The following is a 19,514-nucleotide window of genomic DNA, read 5'->3' as shown; positions in this document are numbered from 1 at the left end:
TGACTCCATGTTTCAGAAGGCTTGATTTAATATTTTATGATATATATTATATTAAAACTATACTAAAAGAATAGAAGAAAGGATTTCATCAGAAGGCTAGCTAAGAATAGAAAAAGAAGGAATGATAACAAAGGGTTGTGTCTCAGACAGAGAGTCTGAGCCAGCTGACTGTGATTGGCCATTAATTAGAAACAACCACATGAGACCAATCCCAGATGCACCTGTTGCATTCCACAGCAGCAGATAACCATTGTTTACATTTTGTTCCTGAGGCCTCCCAGCTTCTCAGGAGGAAAAATCCTAAGGAAAGGATTTTTCATAAAAGACATCTGTCACACCCAGGGACAGCATTTAGGCCAGGGAGGCTTTTCTGGAGATGGGAGAGGTGCACAGCATCAAACAGCTGGGCCAGCAAAGATCTTCTCCACGTCCCACTCTGAAGTGCTTCACTCCAGTGGCTTGGTACAAAAAAATGCCAGATTTAGGGGGAAAAAAAGAAAATGCAAAGGAAATGATGGCTGCCAGGCTCAGATAGGTGTTGGTTTGGATATGCCAAGGCTGGGATGGGGAAGTCACCAGCACCAACCCACGGGTGACAGCTGTGTGTGGGCACAGAGCTGGGCTGTGATGTGAGCACAGAGCTGGGGGTCACTCAGGGGTGACAGCCAGTACCTTCTGGGGACACCACAATTAACCAAGAGCAGTCAGCTCAGTGGTGGCGCCTTCCCCAGGGCTGAAGACCATCGTGGGGGCCCTGATCCAGTCGGTGAAGAAGCTCTCGGACGTGATGATCCTCACGGTTTTCTGCCTGAGCGTCTTCGCCCTCATCGGCCTGCAGCTCTTCATGGGCAACCTGCGGCAGAAGTGCGTGCGCTGGCCTCCCCCCAACAGCACCTTCCTGCAGGACCTGGGGCTGGACAACGACACCTCAGCCAACTCCACCTTCTACGACTTCATGGATGACTTCACCGGGAACTTCACCGGGAATTTCACTGGGAACTTCACCGGGAACTTCACCGGGAGCACCTTTGACTTTGAGGCCTACATCAGCGATGAAGGTAAAGCTCCTGCACCCCTTCTCCCCTGACATCCACCCTGGTTTGCTCCTCAGTTTCTTGCTCCTCCTGGCCACAGCAAGTTTTGCTCACAGGGACCTTCCTGCCCAGGCTGTGCACCCTCACAAAGGGACAGACAGGATCAAATCCCCCTGGACAGGACAGTGAGGTCCACCTGGGCAAGCTGAGCTCTTCCAGGATGGTTTCACGACAGGAAGGTTGTGATGGACCAGAGTCTCCACCTGTCACTTGCTGGTCAGGGCCAATGTGCCATCAGGGGGTTACAGCAGGGAGACCAAACCTTTGAGAAGCAGGTGGAACTTTGGGTTCCCTGTTCCTCTGGTAAACCGGGGGAAAAACTCCAAAAAACCAGAGGAAAAGATGCAAGAATAACATTTTGAATCCACTTTTTACTATCTGGATCCTTCCACAGTGCCCAATGAACCCTTCATGCAACACCACAAAAGCCACAGGAAGGCAGGGAGAGACAAATGGAGGGATAGAACCAGCACAGCTCCTCAGGAAGATCTACCTTTCTCCTTCCTTACCCCTTTGAAAATTTTCCCTGAAGTGTGGTGGGGTTTTTGCTTGTTCTTCAGTTTTGTGTTTTTAAACTCCACAAGAATGTAAGAATCTAGCAAATCTGTCTGGTAGAGCTGCAGGGAGCCCCACAGGGATGCTCCACACCTCATTCAGGACACTCAGCAGAGCTCAGAAGGCCGGGCTGGGTCTCAGCTGAGCTGCTTGGCCCAACAATCAGCTCCAGCATTCATCACAGGCAGGTTTTGGTAGGGGACAAGTTCCATCCATAGGATCTTGGATCTTCCATCCATGATGAGTTCTAAGCAAAGAGGAATTCCCAAGACCAGGAGTGTAGCAGAGTAGCTGCTGGGGCCAGCCCAAAAACCTGGAATTGCACAAACAGGGTATTTCCTCCCTGAGCCCCCACAGGATAAAGAGAAGCCCCATGGCAAGAAGGCAGGCAGGGCCAGGGAGGACCCAGAAAGGCCCAAAATGCTGGGAGGGCTGTGCTGGGTGATGTCCAGGACTGGATCCAGCTGCCCTCTGCCACATCCAGCTGTGGGTGTCTGCAGGTGCCTCTGTGTCCCTGGGCAGGTCACTGTGGTGTCCCTGCTTGGCAGCTCCTGTGGATCCCTCAGGAGGAGCTGTGAGGACCCCTGGGGTCCCCACCAGCGATGGGAGCAGCAGGAGGAGCTGCAGCCATGGAGCAGGAGCATTTCCCCAGGTTGTCCTGGTTCTCCTGCCATGCCCCATGCTTGGTGCTTCCTGCCAATGCCCCAATTTGCCAGGAAAACAGCCCAGCCTTGATCCTTGGACCTCGTGTTAACCCATTCCATTCTCCAGGTGTCCTGGCCCTGGCCAGATCCAGAGGGGTTTCCAGGCTTGGGAGGGACCTGGCTGGATTGATGAAACAATCCCAGGAGCTCCCTGAGACAGAGCCAAGACAAGCAACAAAGTCAACAGAGAGTAGATAACCACCACGTGCCTGACACTGGGAGTCAACAAATTCCCCTGGGATTTAAGAATTTCCCTGACAGCAAGTTGCACCCAAGAGTTTGAAAATCAATATTTGTCTTATTTATTTATTTATTCATCCATTTATTTTTATTCCTTGCTCTTTCCCCATCTGCAAAGCCAATTACTACTTCCTGGAGGGAGCCCTGGATGCCCTGCTCTGCGGGAACAGCAGCGACGCTGGGTGGGTGAGACCCCCTCCCTCTGCACCCCAAATTTATATTATTTAAAATGAAATAGTACATATCTATTAGAAGTAATGGGATGAGATTAAGGTATTTTCATTAATTTTTTGCCTTAATTCACTGTAATCAATTTTTTTGTGTGTGTGACAGGTAAAAGGGGAAGGGAAGGGAAGGGGAGGGGAGGGAAGGGAAGGGAAGGGAAGGGAAGGGAAGGGAAGGGAAGGGAAGGGAAGGGAAGGGAAGGGAAGGGAAGGGAAGGGAAGGGAAGGGAAGGGAAGGGAAGGGAAGGGAAGGGAAGGGAAGGGAAGGGAAGGGAAGGGAAGGGAAGGGAAGGGAAGGGAAGGGAAGGGAAGGGAAGGGAAGGGAAGGGAAGGGAAGGGAAGGGAAGGGAAGGGAAGGGAAGGGAAGGGAAGGGAAGGGAAGAAATCCCCAACAAAACACCTTTCCCAAAGAAATCCCCAAACCCTAAATACCTCAGTGTACAACCCAATCCCAAGCAAAATGTGTTTTCCCACTTTAAACAAATATGTATACTTACAGCTTGAGGGGTCTCAGTCTGAGCCCCCTGCCTGTGTCAGCTTTGGGGGGCATCAGCTTTCACACAGGTGCTGCCAGTCCAGGTGTTTCACCTGTCCCATCCTGGAAGGGAGGGTCCCTCTCTGCACCCCGTGCCTCAAGGATGGGTTTGAGGGGAGGGTCCCCCCTGCATCCCCTCCCTCAGGGATGGGTTTGGCTCTGGGCCATGCCAGGGTCTCACTCCTGCTGCCCCCCTGGCAGGAAGTGCCCTGAGGGCTACGAGTGCATGAAGGCCGGCAGGAACCCCAACTATGGCTACACCAGCTACGACACCTTCAGCTGGGCCTTCCTGGCCCTCTTCCGCCTCATGACCCAGGACTTCTGGGAGAACCTCTTCCAGCTGGTAGGCACCGCCCCTCCTCCCCTGTGCCAGCCTTCCTCTCGTCTCTGTGCTGCCCCTGAGGTGAAAAGTCACTGACTGGAACCTTGTGGGTCCTTCTGAGGTTTAGTGGATCCAGCCAGGATCAGTGGAAGTGGAGATGGTCCCATTTACTGCTTCCCTAACATGGAAGACACTGTGTTTCAGTGCAGTGTATTTCCCAAGGTGCTGCCAGCTCTAGCAGGGAAATCAGGGATTTATAAGATTGTCCAGAGCACCTCTGGCTCAAGTTGAGGGACAGGGTTCACTTGTCCCCACCTTGAGTTGTCCTCTAAGGAGACACCACAGAACCCCAGCTGACCCCAGCCCCAGAGGCTGGCCAGGTAAAAGGGATCCCACACCTGAGGCTCCCCCTGTCCTCTGAAGGTTTGCCCAGATGATCAGAGTCATAAAAGGACCCTGCTGTCCTGAAAGTGAGCCCTGAGAAGGTGGGGGCTGAGCAAAGCGAGTCAGTGATGGAATGTTGACCCCACCGCCATCACTCCCAGCCCTCAGGAACTTTGTGAACCAAAGCTTCTCCCTGCCTCCCACCAATCCCATCCCAATGCCAGGGCCTGCAGGAAGGTCCATTGGCCAATGACCAACCCTTGGAGAAGACAGGAGCAAAATACTTCCCTCCTACCACAATGAGGAGGAGCAGCACCTTCTCTTGGGAGCGCCACCAAAGTGACACGGTGACATCCCTGCCACCTCTCCCCACAGACACTACGGGCAGCAGGGAAAACCTACATGATCTTCTTCGTGGTGGTCATCTTCCTGGGCTCCTTCTACCTCATCAACCTCATCCTGGCCGTGGTGGCCATGGCTTATGCCGAGCAGAATGATGCCACCATGCTGGAGGAGCAGCAGAAGGAGGAGGAATTCCAGCAGCTCATGGAGCAGCTGAAGAAGCAGCAAGAGGAGCAGGAAAGGCTGGTGAGTTGGAAGAGTGGAGGCCAAAATGAGGGGTCTTGGGGATAGGGAGAGGAAATGGAGGCAGCAACAAGCATGGTGTAAAATCTGAATAAAAACTCCCTTTGGTCCATAGGAAGTAGAGAAAAAATGGATCAACTGTTTTGGGCATCACATCTGAATCAGAAAACTGAGATACTATCATGGGTGGGGACAAAAAAGGCTGAAAAGATCAAATTTCCACATCCAAATCCCAGCCCAGGGTGCACTGGGAGGCGCAGAGGGGAGCAGCACAGGGATGTTTGAGAGGAGGAGGAGGTGAGGGACAGAAAAGACCTCAGAAGCTCCAGAGGATCTCCTGCAGCACATCATAAAGGCCGGCAGGAGCCCAGCTCAGTGTCACCAGGGCCCAAAGGAGCACTCAGGGAAGATGGGGCAGCTCAGCTCAGTGTGTCAGCAAACCCTGGGCTTTGGGGGCACAATCAAGGGCTGGAGACACCCTGAGCCTCACCAGGGAGCTCCTGGTGTCCTTGTGGCAGCCAAGGAAACTGGAATGGTGGAAGTGTCCATGCTCATTGCAGGAGGGTTGGAAACTGATGGTCTTTCTGTCCCTTTCCCACCCTGGGATCCAATGAGCACCAGGTAGGAAGGGACCTCCAGGATCATCTGTTCCAGCCCTGCTTGGCCAAAGCACAACCTGGACAGGAGATGTCCCCCTGTGGTGCCACGATTTTATCTTCACCCCTTTGCCATCCTTGGCAACGTTTTTCAGTGCAACATTCCTATAAAAACACGGCCAAAAGCCTCTGGTGCTGCAGCCCAGCCATTTTCCAGCTCTAACCATCCTTTTGGTCCGTGTCAGCAGCATCCACAGGAGACATCCCAGACAATCTCTTTGGGCAGGTCACCACCTCCCTCACATGTAGAGAGACACAGACCAATGTTTGACTCTCTCCAGACCTCTTATCTCTCTTCTCTTATCTGTCCAGAGCTACAGCATCCCCTGGGAAGTGGCTGCTCCTCTCTGGCTGCTGCTGTTTGCAGGAAGGGTCTGAGCCAGCCCTGCCCGAGGGTCAGGCTGGTGCTGAGTCCCCTTTCTTGAGCAAATCCAGCAGGGAAGTGCCCAAAGGCTTTGTTAAGGGATGTCTTCCTTTAGAGTCACACAGAGAAATGGAAAAAACAGAGGGAATTAAGCTGAGAGTGAGGGCAAAACACCTACAAGAAACTATAATTATAATTTTTATATTAATATTTAATCTCCCATTATTAAAGGTGGAAAATGTCCTGGATTTCAGCAATGTGCTGTGAGAACAGAGAATTTCCCACTCCACTGTGGCATCCTCAGTGCTATGAGAGGGTGTAATAAACTTCAAATTTAATAGCACTGTTGAAAAGAAAAAAAAAAGGACAAAAAAATACTTTTTTTTTTTTTTTGCCTGCAATGGAAATGTGTTAATACAACATTTAGCGCAAGTGCAAAAATCCTGGAGGTCACATTTCAGCAAGAGCTTTGAGGATTTTGCTTCTTTGCCACTTTGGATGAGAGCTCATTGCAAAGGGCAAAGTTTCCTGCTTGAAGGACCAAGGTTTGCTCAAGTTTTTGCCCTCAGGAACTATTCTCCCTGACCAAACCTGAACAGACCCAACTCAGCTGTGGAGAGCTGAGTGCAGGGGGTGCAAGGGAAAGGGGAAACTGTAATTTGTGTAATTTTGTGTAAAACTTTTTTATTTGTGAAAATAGAAGTGGTTAGAGGTGGTGTGTAGTGGGAGATCAGCAGTTTTAGTGGTTATAAAATGGTGTTTGTTGTATTGTATATGTTTGGTATTGGGGGTTGTTATTTTGTTGTATGGTAACATTTTGTAGGGAAAAGGGAAAAGGAGAGGAGGAGGAAGAGGATGAGGACGAGGAGGAGAAGGAGAAGAAGGAGGAGGAGGAAGCGGAGGAGGAGGAGGAGGAGGAGGAGGAGGAGGAGGAGGAGGAGGAGGAGGAGGAGGAGGAGGAGGAGGAAGAAGAGGAGGAAAAGGAAAAGGAAAAGGAAAAGGAAAAGGAAAAGGAAAAGGAAAAGGAAAAGGAAAAGGAAAAGGAAAAGGAAAAGGAAAAGGAAAAGGAAAAGGAAAAGGAAAAGGAAAAGGAAAAGGAAAAGGAAAAGGAAAAGGAAAAGGCTTGGAAATCCAGGACAGCTTGGGTTGGGAGGGACATGGAAGCTCATCCAGCCCCCCCTGCCATGGGACACCTCCCAGTAGCCCAGGCTGCTCCAAGCCTCCTCCATCCACCGCTTCCAGGGAGGGAAGGAATGTTCCCAGCCCCCGGAGCCCCCAGCCACGGTGGGATGTCCCCATGGCTGCGGGCACAGGGGTGACAGAGTTGTGCAGTTGCAGGAACGCTCATCCAGCAGCAATTCCCTGCCCAGCAGCGTGGCCGGGAAGGGACAGGACTCAGACCTCAACAGTGACCAGGACAAGGCCAAGGACTGCAACGGGCAGGTGGTGCCCAAGATCACCCTGCAGAGAGCCGACACTGTGGTTGATGTAGGTGCCAGCCCTGCCCCTGCCATCCCCGAGGGTGCCCCCCTCCCTGAGTGCCCACCCCACCGTGGGTTGGGTCCCACAAGCCTTTTTGGGGTGCCCACCTTGCACTCAGAGGTCTCTCCAGACCATTCCCTGTTTTCTGCTGCTCTGTCTCTCAGAGCATGGAATAACTCTGCATCCCTCCCTCCTCTCCTCCCAGTTCAACTCCACCCATGAGCTGGAGAAGCCAGACCTCAATCACCTCACTGTGGGCAACCAGGATGGGCCAGGGCTGGAGAAGAGGGTGGGAAGTGCCATCAGTGTCATCTCCAACGCTGTGGAAGGTATGTCCTGCTGGGTTAGGGTCCTGCTCAGTGCTGGAGGGCCTGGGTTGGTGACAGTGGCTGTCCCAAATTCCCAGCCCCACACAAGGGATGGCTCCAGCCCTGGGATCAGTGATGCGCAAGCCAGACTTTTCATCCCAGCTCACTGGGATGATGCCTGGAGGCAATAATCCAAAATCTCACAAAATTAAAGAGATTGCAGCTGGTCAGAGGAGTTTCCAGAGCCAACTGGGAACTGCTGAGCAGCTCCCCAGGAGCTGCAGTGTCAGCTTCAGCAAAAAGCACCATGAACTCAGCAGTTCATGTGCCCTGTCCCCCAAGAACAGGCAGAAAACGCCCTGGTCAGCCTAGAGCAGTCCCCTTGGGTGTCCTGGCAATCTCAGGGTGCCAGGGACACCTCAAATCCTGCCCAGGGGCTGGGAGCAGGATTGGATCCACAATTCCCTGTCTGATCTGCCTTTCCATCCCTCTCCAGTTTGGAGGGTCTGCATCATCTCCATGCCCGGGCATGGGAAAGCTCCTCCTTTTAGCCCCTGTATTTTTTGGGGTGCCACAACACAAAAAGGATCTAAAGCTTTTTAAAAGTATCCAGAGGAGGGCTAAGAAGATGATGAAGGATGTGGAGGAGCCACATGAGGAGTGGCTGAGGTCACTTGCTTTGTTCAGCTGCAGAAGAGGAGCCTGAGGTCAGACCTCAAGGGGCAGGTCTGATCTCTGCTCCCTGGGAATAAGGGAACGAGCCATGCCAAGGGAATTTGGGATGGATATTGGGAAAGGTTCTTCCCCCAGAGGTGCTGGCACTGCCCAGGCTCCCCAGGGAATGGTCCCAGAGCTCCAGGAGGGTTTGGACAGCACTGCCAGGGATGCCCAGGTGGGAGTGAGGAGAACTTCTCCTAGATGTCAGCACTTGCCCACCCAGGTGAGGACAAGATAATTCCACACTTTTCTTTTCCCACCCACAGAGCTGGAAGAAGCTCACCAGAAATGCCCACCCTGGTGGTACAAATTCGCCCACACATTCCTGGTCTGGAACTGCTGCCTTCCCTGGGTGAAGCTGAAGGAGTTTGTCAAGCTGGTGGTGATGGACCCCTTCGTGGACCTGGGCATCACCATCTGCATCGTGCTCAACACTCTCTTCATGGCCATGGAGCACTACCCCATGACGGAGGAGTTCGAGAATGTGCTGAGCGTGGGGAACCTGGTAGGGAGTTCCATTCCCTCCTTCAAACCCCCTCCCAAAGGGCAGATCCTCCCCTACTGCTGTGTGAGACATCCCAGGGCTCTGCTCACAGCATCCCTGAGCAGGGCTGGGCTCTGGGATGGACCAAGGGCTCTGATGGGATTGGGATCCACCATTCCTGCTCCCCTCCTGCTGCATCCTGAGCCACCCTGTGCACCACAGCCCTGGGTGACACCACAGTGTCCCCACAGAAAGGTTGGGTGGCCACGGGGCAGAGCAGAGGGTGTTCCAGACTGTGGGAACAAACAGATCCCTGCTGAGCAGGAAGCAACAATGCAGCATTAAAATTAATAATAATCAAGGGTTTGTCCAGTGGAATCACTGCAAATCTCAGCTGTCCTGATTTTATAGGTGCATTTAGTGGCTGCTCCTGCTTGGAGCTGGTGGCAAATGTCTGTGGTGGTTCTTCATTTGAGGTCACTAAATGTGTTTGTGTTTGTAAGTGTCTCAGTGTCACAGACATGTTTTATGAAAAATCCTTTCCTTAGGAGTTTTTCTCCTGAGAAGCTGGGAGGCCTCAGGAACAAAATGTAAACATTGATTATCTGCTGCTGTGGAATGCAACAGGTGCATCTATGATTGGTCTCATGTGGTTGTTTCTAATTAATGGCCAATCACAGTCAGCTGGCTCGGACAGAGAGTCTTAGAGCCTTTGTTATCATTCTTTCTTTTTCTATTCTTAGCTAGCCTTGTGGTGAAATAATTTCTTCTATTCTTTTAGTATAGTTTTAATATAATATATATCATAAAATAATAAATCAGCCTTTTGAAACACGGAGTCAGATCCTCCTCTCTTCCCTCACCCTGGGACCCCTGTGAACACCATCACATCTCAGGACAAGGGAAGAGATAAGAATCTTGACTTTATGTTTTAGAAAGCTGATTTATTGTTTTATGCTATATATTATATTAAAAGAAAATTATATACTAAAACTATACTGAAAGAATAGAAGAAAGGATTTTATCAGAAGGTTAGCAAAGAAAGAATGAATAATAAAATCTTGTGACTGCTCACAGCCTTGACACAGCTGGCTGTCATTGGTCATCAAGTAAAAACAATTTCACATACTGGGTAAACAATTCACTATGTCACATCCTAAAGTAGTAAAACATGAAGAAGCTGAAGTTGAAGCTGAAGCTTCCCAGTTTCTCAGGAGAAAAGATGCTGGCAAAAGGATTTTTTATAGAATATGTCTATGACAAATGTCTCTGAGCTGGATGGATCGGTGGTGGGACAAGGCCGGAGCCCCTGGCAGGGGTGGAAATGCTCTGAGGATGGGAGCGCTCCCATCCCCCGGGCTGCCCCAGCACCCGGAGCGCAGCCCCGGAATGACGGACGCCGCTGTCTGTCCGGCGGGCGGCACCGGCTCCGGTTTCACTCAGGAAACACAAGGGGATTAATGGGCCGGGGCTCAAGGCACGGCCGGGCTCGGGCGGCTCCGGGGCTTCCTCCGAGCCAGGAGCGGATCCGGGGATGATCTGCAGGGGAAGGGCCGGGCGGGGATGGAGCAGCAGGAGGAGGAGACACCCCTGAGAGCCCTGGGCTGCCCCAAATCCCCTCCCGTGCCCGGGGGGAGCTGCCTGTGCCACCCCAGGGTGTGCAGGACAGGGTAGGGCCAGCTGGGACCGGCAGGACAGACAGAGGATGCTTGTGGGCTGGCATGATGGAGACACATGGGGACAATCCCCTGGGATACTGGAGCAGGACAGGGGATGTTTGTGGCCATGTAAAGGATATGTGGGAACAATCCCCTGGGACACTGGAGTAGTTCAGGGGATGTTTGTGGCCATGTAAAGGATATGTGGGAACAATCCCCTGGGACACTGGAGTAGTTCAGGGGATGTTTGTGGGGTGGCATGATGGGGACAATCACCTGGGACACTGGAGCAGGACAAGAGGATGTTTGTGGCCATGTAAAGGATGTGTGGGAACAATCCCCTGGGACACTGGAGCAGGACAAGAGGATGTTTGTGGCCATGTAAAGGATGTGTGGGAACAATCCCCTGGGATACTGGAGCAGGACAAGAGGATGTTTGTGGCCATGTAAAGGATGTGTGGGAACAATCCCCTGGGACACTGGAGCAGGACAGGGGATGTTTGTGGGCTGGCATGATGGGGACACATGGGGACAATCCCCTGGAACAATGGAGCAGGAGAGGGGATGTTTGTGGCCATGCTGGGGACACGTGGGGACAATCACTGGAACAGAACAGGAGATGTTTGTGGCCATGCTGGGGACACATGGGGACATCCCTCAGGATGCAGGAGCCTCCCTGCTGCTCCTCCCTGCTCTGTGAGGGACAGATCTGTCCCAACACCATCTGTCACCAGCCTCTGCATGTGCTGTGCCATGGAATGGCAGCAGGGATGGTAACTGTCACCTGGCTGAGCCCTCTCTGCAGTGACACAATGCTGCGGGTGCTGCTGTGGTCCCAGGAAAGGAACAATGTGTAAAACCCAGCTCAGCTCTCCCAGGGCTCAGGGAGGGACAGGGGCATCCCAGCAGCAGCCCAGCTCCCAGTGCTGGGATCTGTGATTTCCCAGTCATTCCAAAGGTGTCTCCTTGCCAAGGAAATTTTATTTTTAATTTTCAGCTGCCAACACTCACCTTAGTGTCCCTCCAGAGGAATCAGTCACCAGTATTCCCAGTCTGGCTTTACCACCCCACTGGGCAGCACCTGGGGAGCTTGTTCCCAACTGGGACTGGCCCTAACAGGGTGAAATGCTTTGGGAATACCCCAAAAAAGAGGGATGCTGCCCACGCCACTCCACAGCTCAGCCCTGGTGTATGAACAAGTGGTCAAGGGTGCTGCTTCCCACAGGTTTTCACAGGCATCTTCACGGCAGAGATGGTCCTGAAGCTCATTGCTCTGGATCCCTACGAGTATTTCCAGCAGGGCTGGAACATCTTTGACAGCTTCATTGTCACCCTGAGCCTGGTGGAGCTGGGCCTGGCCAACGTGCAGGGGCTCTCTGTGCTGCGCTCCTTCCGCCTGGTACGTGCTGGGGACACCTGGGAGGTGACAGGGACAGGTGTGGCTTCTCCAGCCTCCTTCATGGTGGGGGCTCAGCTTGGGAGGGCCCAGCTTGGCCCCTGTTAAAGACAAGACTGAATTAAATATTCAGGGAAGTTGGAGTCAGAGCAGGTGTGGTCTCAGGGCTTCTGCTGGTCAGAGTGACCCCAAGATGTGTTAGAAAGTCTGTTTTCCCAGCCCAGCAGTCAAAGGAGTCAGAACTCTTCTGTTCTTGTTCTCAAGGTTGTTTATTGTTTCTTATCTATAAAATTATTTCTCTGGCCTGCCGAGGTCCATTCAGCAGGTCAGACAGAGACACTCTGGTGTTATCTTTTTATTCTGAAAACTATGTGTACAATATTTACAATTACTTCCCAATACCTATCACCTGTGTTAGACAGTGAACTTCTACTCTAAACAATCCAAAAGTGCCACCATCACAGCAGAAGATGGAGGCCAAGAAGAAGAAGGAAAAAGGACAGGGTACTCCCAAATTTCTCCATCTTGGGACTCTAAGCCCCCATTCTAAAAACCCCAAAAAATCTATTTTTCACCCCATGACAAAGTAATGATTATTCTACTTGAGACTTCTGTGGCTTGCAGATCCTCATGTAAGGTTGGTAATTTTTTTCCATGGGTCATAATCAAAGTCACAGGTGTCTTGGGCTCTGTGCCAAGGTCTCTGAGCCCTCTGGCAGGGATTTGGGCAATCCAGGACAGCCAGAGGGGTGTCCTGAGTTCCGACAGTGTGGGTTCAACCCCTCCTGCCTTGGTCAAACAGCCCCAGGAGGGTGCAATGGCAGTGGCACAGCCTTGGATTTGCACCAAGATAAGTGGCTCCTACGACCATTGGATTACTGTTATCCTTTGAAAGTGAGAGGTCTGAGGTTTTATACTCAGATACAAGAGTTAGGAGTTCTCTGTTTTAGAGTCACGGTCTAATGTTTTGGTTGAAACTATACTTGCATATGGAAATGCCAGAGATTAGTTCGGGTTTAAGGATTAGAAATATCATGGGAATTATGTGCAGGGCTATGAGGAGATGTTCTTGTGTGGAGGAGTTTTGGAGTGCTGTGATCTGGGATGGGAGGGTACCTCATTGTGTTGTTATTAGTATGTATGAGGCAGTAAGTAAGATTGCAGCCCCTGGAAGGATAATTGTGAAGGCAGATCAGTTGAAAAGTGCGATTACAATGGTTAGTTCTGCTATGAACTTTGTTGTTGGGGGAAGGGCCATGTTTGTTAGGTTGGCTAGGAGTCATCAGGTGGCTATGAGTGGTAGAAGGGGTTGAAGCCCTCGTGTAAGTAAGAGGATTCGGCTGTGGGTTCGTTCATAGCTGGTATTGGCTAAGCAGAATCTCTCTGCCCCCCACAGCTGAGGGTTTTCAAGCTGGCCAAGTCCTGGCCCACTCTCAACATGCTCATCAAGATCATCGGCAACTCCGTGGGCGCCCTGGGCAACCTCACGCTGGTCCTGGCCATCATCGTCTTCATCTTCGCCGTGGTGGGGATGCAGCTTTTCGGCAAGAGCTACATCGAGTGCGTGTGCAAGATCTCTGTGGACTGCACCCTGCCCCGCTGGCACATGAACGACTTCTTCCACTCCTTCCTCATCGTCTTCCGCATCCTCTGCGGGGAGTGGATCGAGACCATGTGGGACTGCATGGAGGTGGCCGGCCAGACCATGTGCCTCATCGTCTTCATGATGGTCATGGTCATCGGCAACCTCGTGGTGAGCCTGGGGCTGGGGACACGGAGGGTGCTGGGCTGGGGACGCCTCTGTGCAGCTCAGGGCTGTGACCGTGGCAGGGTCTGGTTGGAGCACAGGGATTCTCCTCCCTGCCCAGGCCCTGCGGGTGGGCTGTGTCAGCTCTGTGTGAGACAGGGGAAGGAAATGTTCCTGAGGAACCCCCAGCTGAAACCAGACTGGGAACTGGGGGGAAACTGAGGCACAGAAAACACAAATGGGCTTTAGGCAGAGGCAGGAGCCACTCTGGGATAAAAGAGCTCAGCTTCAAGCTGCCCTGTGTCCTCCACTTGGCTTTTCCTGCTTTCCTGCCCCATTTCCCACTCTCCTGATGAGGGATGGAGGCAGAGCTCCATCCATCCATCCATCCATCCATCCATCCATCCATCCATCCATCCATCCATCCATCCATCCATCCATCCATCCATCCCACCCTCTGCTCCAGGTGCTTTTGGAGCATACCCCCCCACAAGGTTCCTGCAGATCCCCAACCTCCCCAGCCCTCACCGTGCTCCAGGTGAATGCCAACCTCCTTCTCTGAGTCTGTGGGACCCTGTTCTCCCCTCACCCCCACCCTACACCCCCCCCTCCCCACTCCCCCCGGCTGCCTGTGCTGCCTGAGCCGCAGGTTTGCGAGTTCCAGGCGAGCGTGAAATCCTTTCTAAACTTGGTAACCCCGTCGCTGGCAGCTCTGGAGCTTGTTTTGCAGCCTGCGTGGGCACTGCTCTCCCTTCTTGAGGAGCAGGGCAGGGGAGGGAAGCGCCGACTCGCTCCTATTACTTGCCGCGGTTGTGTAATCCCTTTGGAATTTGCTTTGAAAAACTATCTGCCCCCGGGAGCCGCTGACCCCTGTCCCCAGGGAGGCTCTGAAAGGAGCCTGAGGAGAAGCCCACAGCAGCCCCCGGCTGGGGTCAGCTTGGAGCGTCCCACTTTGAGGGCAGAAAGTTGGGATTTGGGTGCCTCTTGGCTTCCCTGGGATTTGGGGCTTTGAAGGGAGAGCCCCAGGGAGGTGCTGGGCAGAGAGGGGAGCAGCCCCGTGCCCATCTCCCACAGCCAGCAGAGGCTGGTGATGCCACCTGTCCAGGGGATGGTAAGCCTGAAAACCACCCACAAGGGCCCCTGTAAGGAGCAGGAGCCTGTCCAGAGCCATCTGCAGGGAGTGCAGGAGTCTGGACTGGGAATCCCAGCTGGGAGTTCCTGCAGAGCCCTCCCAAAAGGGGCTCTGGGAGGTTTCCCTCTTCTGGAGGTCATTTTTGGGGCAGCACAGTCTGCCCACCTCTTCAGGGCACCGCTGTGGGGAAGAAACAGGGGCAGGACAATTGCAGCTGGTGGGGTCAGTGACAGCCCTCCCTGAGGTGCCATTGTCCCCTCCCAGAGGTGCCATTGTCCCCTCCCAGAGGTGCTATTGTCCTCTCCCAGAGCTGCCACTGTTCCCATCCTAGAGGTGCCATTGTCCCCCTCCCTGAGGTGCCACTGTCCCCATCTCAGAGGTGCCAATGTCCCCATCCCAAAGGTGTGGGTGTCCCGTCCCTGAAGTGCCATTGTCTCCATCCCAAAGATGCCAGTGTCTCCATCCCAGAGGTGCAGGTGTCTCACTCCCAGAGGTGCCACTGTCCCATCCCAGAGGTGCCATTGTCCCATCCTAGAGCTGCAGGTGTCCCCATCCCAGAGGTGCCATTGTCCCCTCCCAAAGGTGCACCCCAGCCCTCGGGGCAGCTCTGCAGCTCCTGCAGGGCTCCATTTACAGCCCAGCAGAGAAATATGGAGCACAAACACGGCCAGGGCCCTCTGTGCCCTCCTCCTCCTCTCTGCCAGGCTCTCCTGGCCATGCCTCAGGTATTTCCGAGCCCTGGAGTCTGTCCCAGAGGCTCCCAAGGCTCCCCGTGCAGGGAGGTGTGTGTTTCTCACGCAGGAAGAAGGTGACCTGTCCTTTGCTCTTAATGACACTTTGAGCATTTCCTTTGGGGTTATTCAGGGAAAAGGGAGGAAGTCAGTCGGGTGACAAGGTAACAGAGTCCTGTCCTACAAAGCCAGCGGCGCCCATTAACTGTAACTGGTGCTTAATGGGGTAATTGCCTGCTGGGCCCGCGGGGATTTATTTAAAGACGTGCTTTAAGGCACATGGCATGAGCCATGTGAAAGCAGCAGTGTCCTTGGATAGCAGCTAATTCCCGTCTCAGATGCCTGCTGGCACCGCGGCACAAACACCGACAGCTGTGGGCTGGCTCCGTCCCTGCTCTGCCCCTCGGGGTGCCCATCCCACCCCTCCGCTCCTGCTCCTGGCAGGCAGCAGCCCCAGCTGTGCCAGGAGAGGCTGTGGTGGGCTCCAGGCACGTTTTGGGATGGTGAAGTAGAAGGGGAAGCACACGAGCCCATGCCTGGATTTACACTGAGCATTTCCTGGCTTGTGCTGGTGTGAAACACAGCTTTGATGGAGCAGAGCAGGGATGGGGTCACAGCCAATCCAGGCTCCTCCATGGCCCCAGGGTGTGGGAGACCCTCAGGACAGTCCATCATCCATCCTTGCTGAGAATTACTGGGGCTTGCTTGGAATCTGGGCTGCCAAAGCCAGGGAAGAGGAGAGGAAGAGCTGCAGCTGAGAGGACAAGCAGGAGGTTTCATTCTGGGGAAGAGAAGGGACATAATCACAGCACCATGGAATCCCAGACTGGTTTGGGTTGGAAGGGACATTGAAGAGCACTCAGCCCCACCCTGTGACTTGGCCAGGACACCTTCCGCCACCCCAGGCTGCTCTAAGCCCCATCCAGCCTGGCTTTGGACCCTTCCAGGGATCCAGGGGCAGCCACAAGAGCTGAGTTGCATCCTTGGGGGTGATGGGGAGAAGCAGCAGAGGCTTGAGCAGCCCCCCATGGGATTCCTGGAGCTCCAAGGGACCAAAGGAAGGGACACACTCACAGATCCACAGGACAGCTTGAGGGGAGCTGAAACCATGGCTGGCATCACTTGCAGCAGGATCAGAAGGACCGCGGGAGCCCAGGGTGAGGTGGAAGGCATCAGAGCCCGGGGGTTTGAGGAGGAGCATGTCCATGCCCTCCAGGAACTGGGACTGGCACCTCTGCAGCCCCCAGAGCTGGTGAGGGCAGGGCAGAGCCCACGAGGTGCTCAGTGAAGGGGCTGAAGCCACCAGCGATCCCTATTGTATTTGGGTCACCCCCAGACAAAGGAAAGAAGGAATGATGAGTCTGACTCCATGTTCTCAGAAGGCTAATTTATTTTTTTAAGATACTGTATTATATTAAAGAATGCTATACTATACTATACTATACTATACCATACCATACTATACTATACCATACTATACTATACTATACTATACTATACTATAGAATACAGAAAGGAAACTTAGGGAAGGCTAAAAAATAATAATGAAAACTTGTGACTCTCTCCAGAGTCCTGACACAGCTTGGCCCTGGTTGGCCAAAGAGTGAAAACAACTCACAGCAGAATCCAATGGAACAATCACCTGTGGGTAAACAATCTCCAAACACATCCCAAAGGACGAAAATACAGGAGAAGCAAATCAGATAATTATTGTTTTCATTTTTCTCTGAGGCTTCTCAGCTTCCCCAGAGAAAAATCCTGGGCTGTCACAGACACCTTTTATGAAAAATCCTTTCCTTAGGATTTTTCCTCCTGAGAAGCTGGGAGGCCTCAGGAACAAAATGTAAACAATGGTTATCTGCTGCTGTGGAATGCAACAGGTGCATCTGTGATTGGCCCATCTTGGATGTTTGTAATTAATGGCCAATCACAGTCAGCTGGCTCGGACAGAGAATCCGAGCCACAAGCCTTTGTTATCATTCTTTTCTATTCTTAGCCAGCCTTCTGATGAAATCCTTTCTTCTATTCTTTTAGTACAGTTTTAATATAATATATATCATAAAATAATAAATCAAGCCTTCTGAAACATGGAGTCACATCCTTGTCTCTTCCCTCATCCAAGAACCCCTGTGAACACCCTTTCACTGGGCGAAGGGATTTTTCCAGAAAATGTGAATGCCACAGATCCCTGCAGCTGCAGAGGGAAACCCTGAGGCTCGGCATCCACTGGAGCTCAGGGCTGATGTTTGCTTTGTCCCCCCAGGTGCTAAACCTGTTCCTGGCTCTGCTGCTGAGCTCCTTCAGCGCCGACAGCCTGGCAGCATCGGACGATGACGGGGAGATGAACAACCTGCAGATCGCCATCGGCCGCATCACGCGCGGCATCGCCCTGGGCAAGGCCGCGCTGCTGGTACTGCTGCGCCGCCTCTGCAAGGGCAAGAAGGTGGCACCCGAGGAGGAGCAGGAGCCCAGCAAGAGGGACAACCCCGCACTCAACCACCTGGACACGGCCCTGGAGCCCAAGTCGGGGTACCTGGACGGCATCACGGGCAAGGAGCACATCTTCATGGACGAGCTGGAGCACATGAACTTCATCAACAACCCCAGCCTGACGGTGCAGGTCCCCATCGCCTCTGAGGAGTCCGACCTCTACGAGGAGACCAGCACCCAGTCTGACACCGAGGACACCAGCAAGGTCAGCGAGGGGGTGGGAGGGAAGGGTTTCACCCAAAACTGGGGCTGGCCCGTTCTTGCTGTGCTGCCCAAAGAGTGATGTTGGTTTGGGTCGCTTTCAGCTTTCCCACAGGGCACGGCATGGGCCACATTTGGTGTTTTCCAAGCTGGCATTTCCCAGCTGGAGGAGAGAGGAGGGTCCAAGCAGGGTTTTGGTTGGTTTGGGTCAGGCTGTGGGGTCATTGCTGATGCCAGAGGGCCCCACAGGGGCAGCACAGGGCAGTGCAAGGGTCAGAGCACCCTGTTTGGGGTTAAAGATGTCCCGGAGGAACCCGATGCCAGGAAATCTGCTGATGGCACTATCATTGGATCCACTGCTAATGCCTCATCCTGGAGGGGCCCAGACCAGATGGAGGAGCTTAGCAGGGGTGAACATGAAGCGAGGGGTGGGGGTTCCAAAGCTGAGACAGCTGAGCCTGGTCTCCAGGGCACTGATGGGGTCCACAGGGGGACAAGAAACTTGGGAAGACCCGAGTGGACACGAAAGGGTGTGGGTGTGGTGGGAAATTACTGCTCACACCAAAGTCCTGGAGACACAGGGGGCAGCTGGAGGTGCTGAGGGGAACAGGATCAGGTGCATCAGCCTGGGAAGGGGCTTTGTTGGGCAATAGGACACCTCCGAGCAGGGATTTATCGTGACTGGATGGCAAAGGTGTTCCAGGAGCTGAGGGAACTCTGGAAAGCTCCATCCCAACCAGCCCTGCCAGGCCCAGGAGGCACCTGGGTGGGACTGCACAGGAAAGGCTGGAAAAATGAAGCAGCACTCCCAAAACTGCAGAGCCTCTCACCTCCCTCCCCTCTGCAGGCTCCTCACAGCTCAGCACGGTGACAGGGACCCAGCCTGGCACAAAATGGGGCAAGGAGAGGGGACAACCATGATTAATTAGTGTTATATGGGGCAACAGGGAGATTTCAGCATTTGGGGTGCAGAGGGGGGCAGGAGAAAAGTGAGGCTGGCCCCTTTCACTGCCAAGCCCTACAGAGGGGACAAACTTGCATGGAGCACCTTGGTCAAGGGAATGGGCCAGGGGAGTTGCTGCTCTCAGCTCCCTCAGAGTTGCCACCAGGAGGGCTGAGAGTTGGCATTTCCCCCCATATTTTTCCTACCCAACCCCAGTCCCACAGCAGCAGTGCCCAGCACACTGGGCACACTGCAGAGGTGATGCCAATGCCAGCCTGGCCATGATGGGAGGGGACACACAGGGTCCCCATGGACCTCAGCTCCCTGTCACCCCAAAGTGCTTCCCAGCAGCTAGGAAAACCTTGGGGTCCAGCCATGGGACCTGTCCTGGCACAGCTCTGGGCTTTAGGGTGTGCTCACAGAGAGCACCCACTCCAAACACTGCGTGGGAAAACTCTGGGCTCAGCAAAGGCAAAGGGCACCTCTCAACCGGTAAATAACAGTTCAGCCCATTGGGGCTATTTGGTTTGGTGCCTAAATTCAGCCAAAGTTGACTCAGGTG

General features: G+C 53.4%; 1 protein-coding gene across 1 annotated transcript in view; it reads left to right on the top strand.

The window, feature by feature from the left end:
• SCN4A (sodium voltage-gated channel alpha subunit 4) overlaps positions 1-19,514 on the top strand; it is a 42,580-nt gene that overhangs the window by 5,990 nt on the left and 17,076 nt on the right. Inside the window, exons 6-15 of the mRNA XM_059489135.1 lie at positions 732-1,058; positions 2,712-2,775; positions 3,554-3,695; positions 4,434-4,646; positions 6,996-7,151; positions 7,351-7,474; positions 8,437-8,675; positions 11,538-11,711; positions 13,105-13,461; positions 17,582-18,013. Coding sequence (XP_059345118.1) covers positions 732-1,058; positions 2,712-2,775; positions 3,554-3,695; positions 4,434-4,646; positions 6,996-7,151; positions 7,351-7,474; positions 8,437-8,675; positions 11,538-11,711; positions 13,105-13,461; positions 17,582-18,013 — 2,228 coding nt within the window. The remainder of the gene's footprint in view (positions 1-731; positions 1,059-2,711; positions 2,776-3,553; positions 3,696-4,433; positions 4,647-6,995; positions 7,152-7,350; positions 7,475-8,436; positions 8,676-11,537; positions 11,712-13,104; positions 13,462-17,581; positions 18,014-19,514) is intronic.

Source organism: Ammospiza nelsoni, chromosome 26 (assembly GCF_027579445.1).
Source record: "Ammospiza nelsoni isolate bAmmNel1 chromosome 26, bAmmNel1.pri, whole genome shotgun sequence".
NCBI classification, from domain to species: Eukaryota; Metazoa; Chordata; class Aves; order Passeriformes; family Passerellidae; genus Ammospiza; species Ammospiza nelsoni.
Note: the sequence above shows the minus strand (reverse complement) of the source record. Positions and strands in the feature narration are given on the sequence as shown.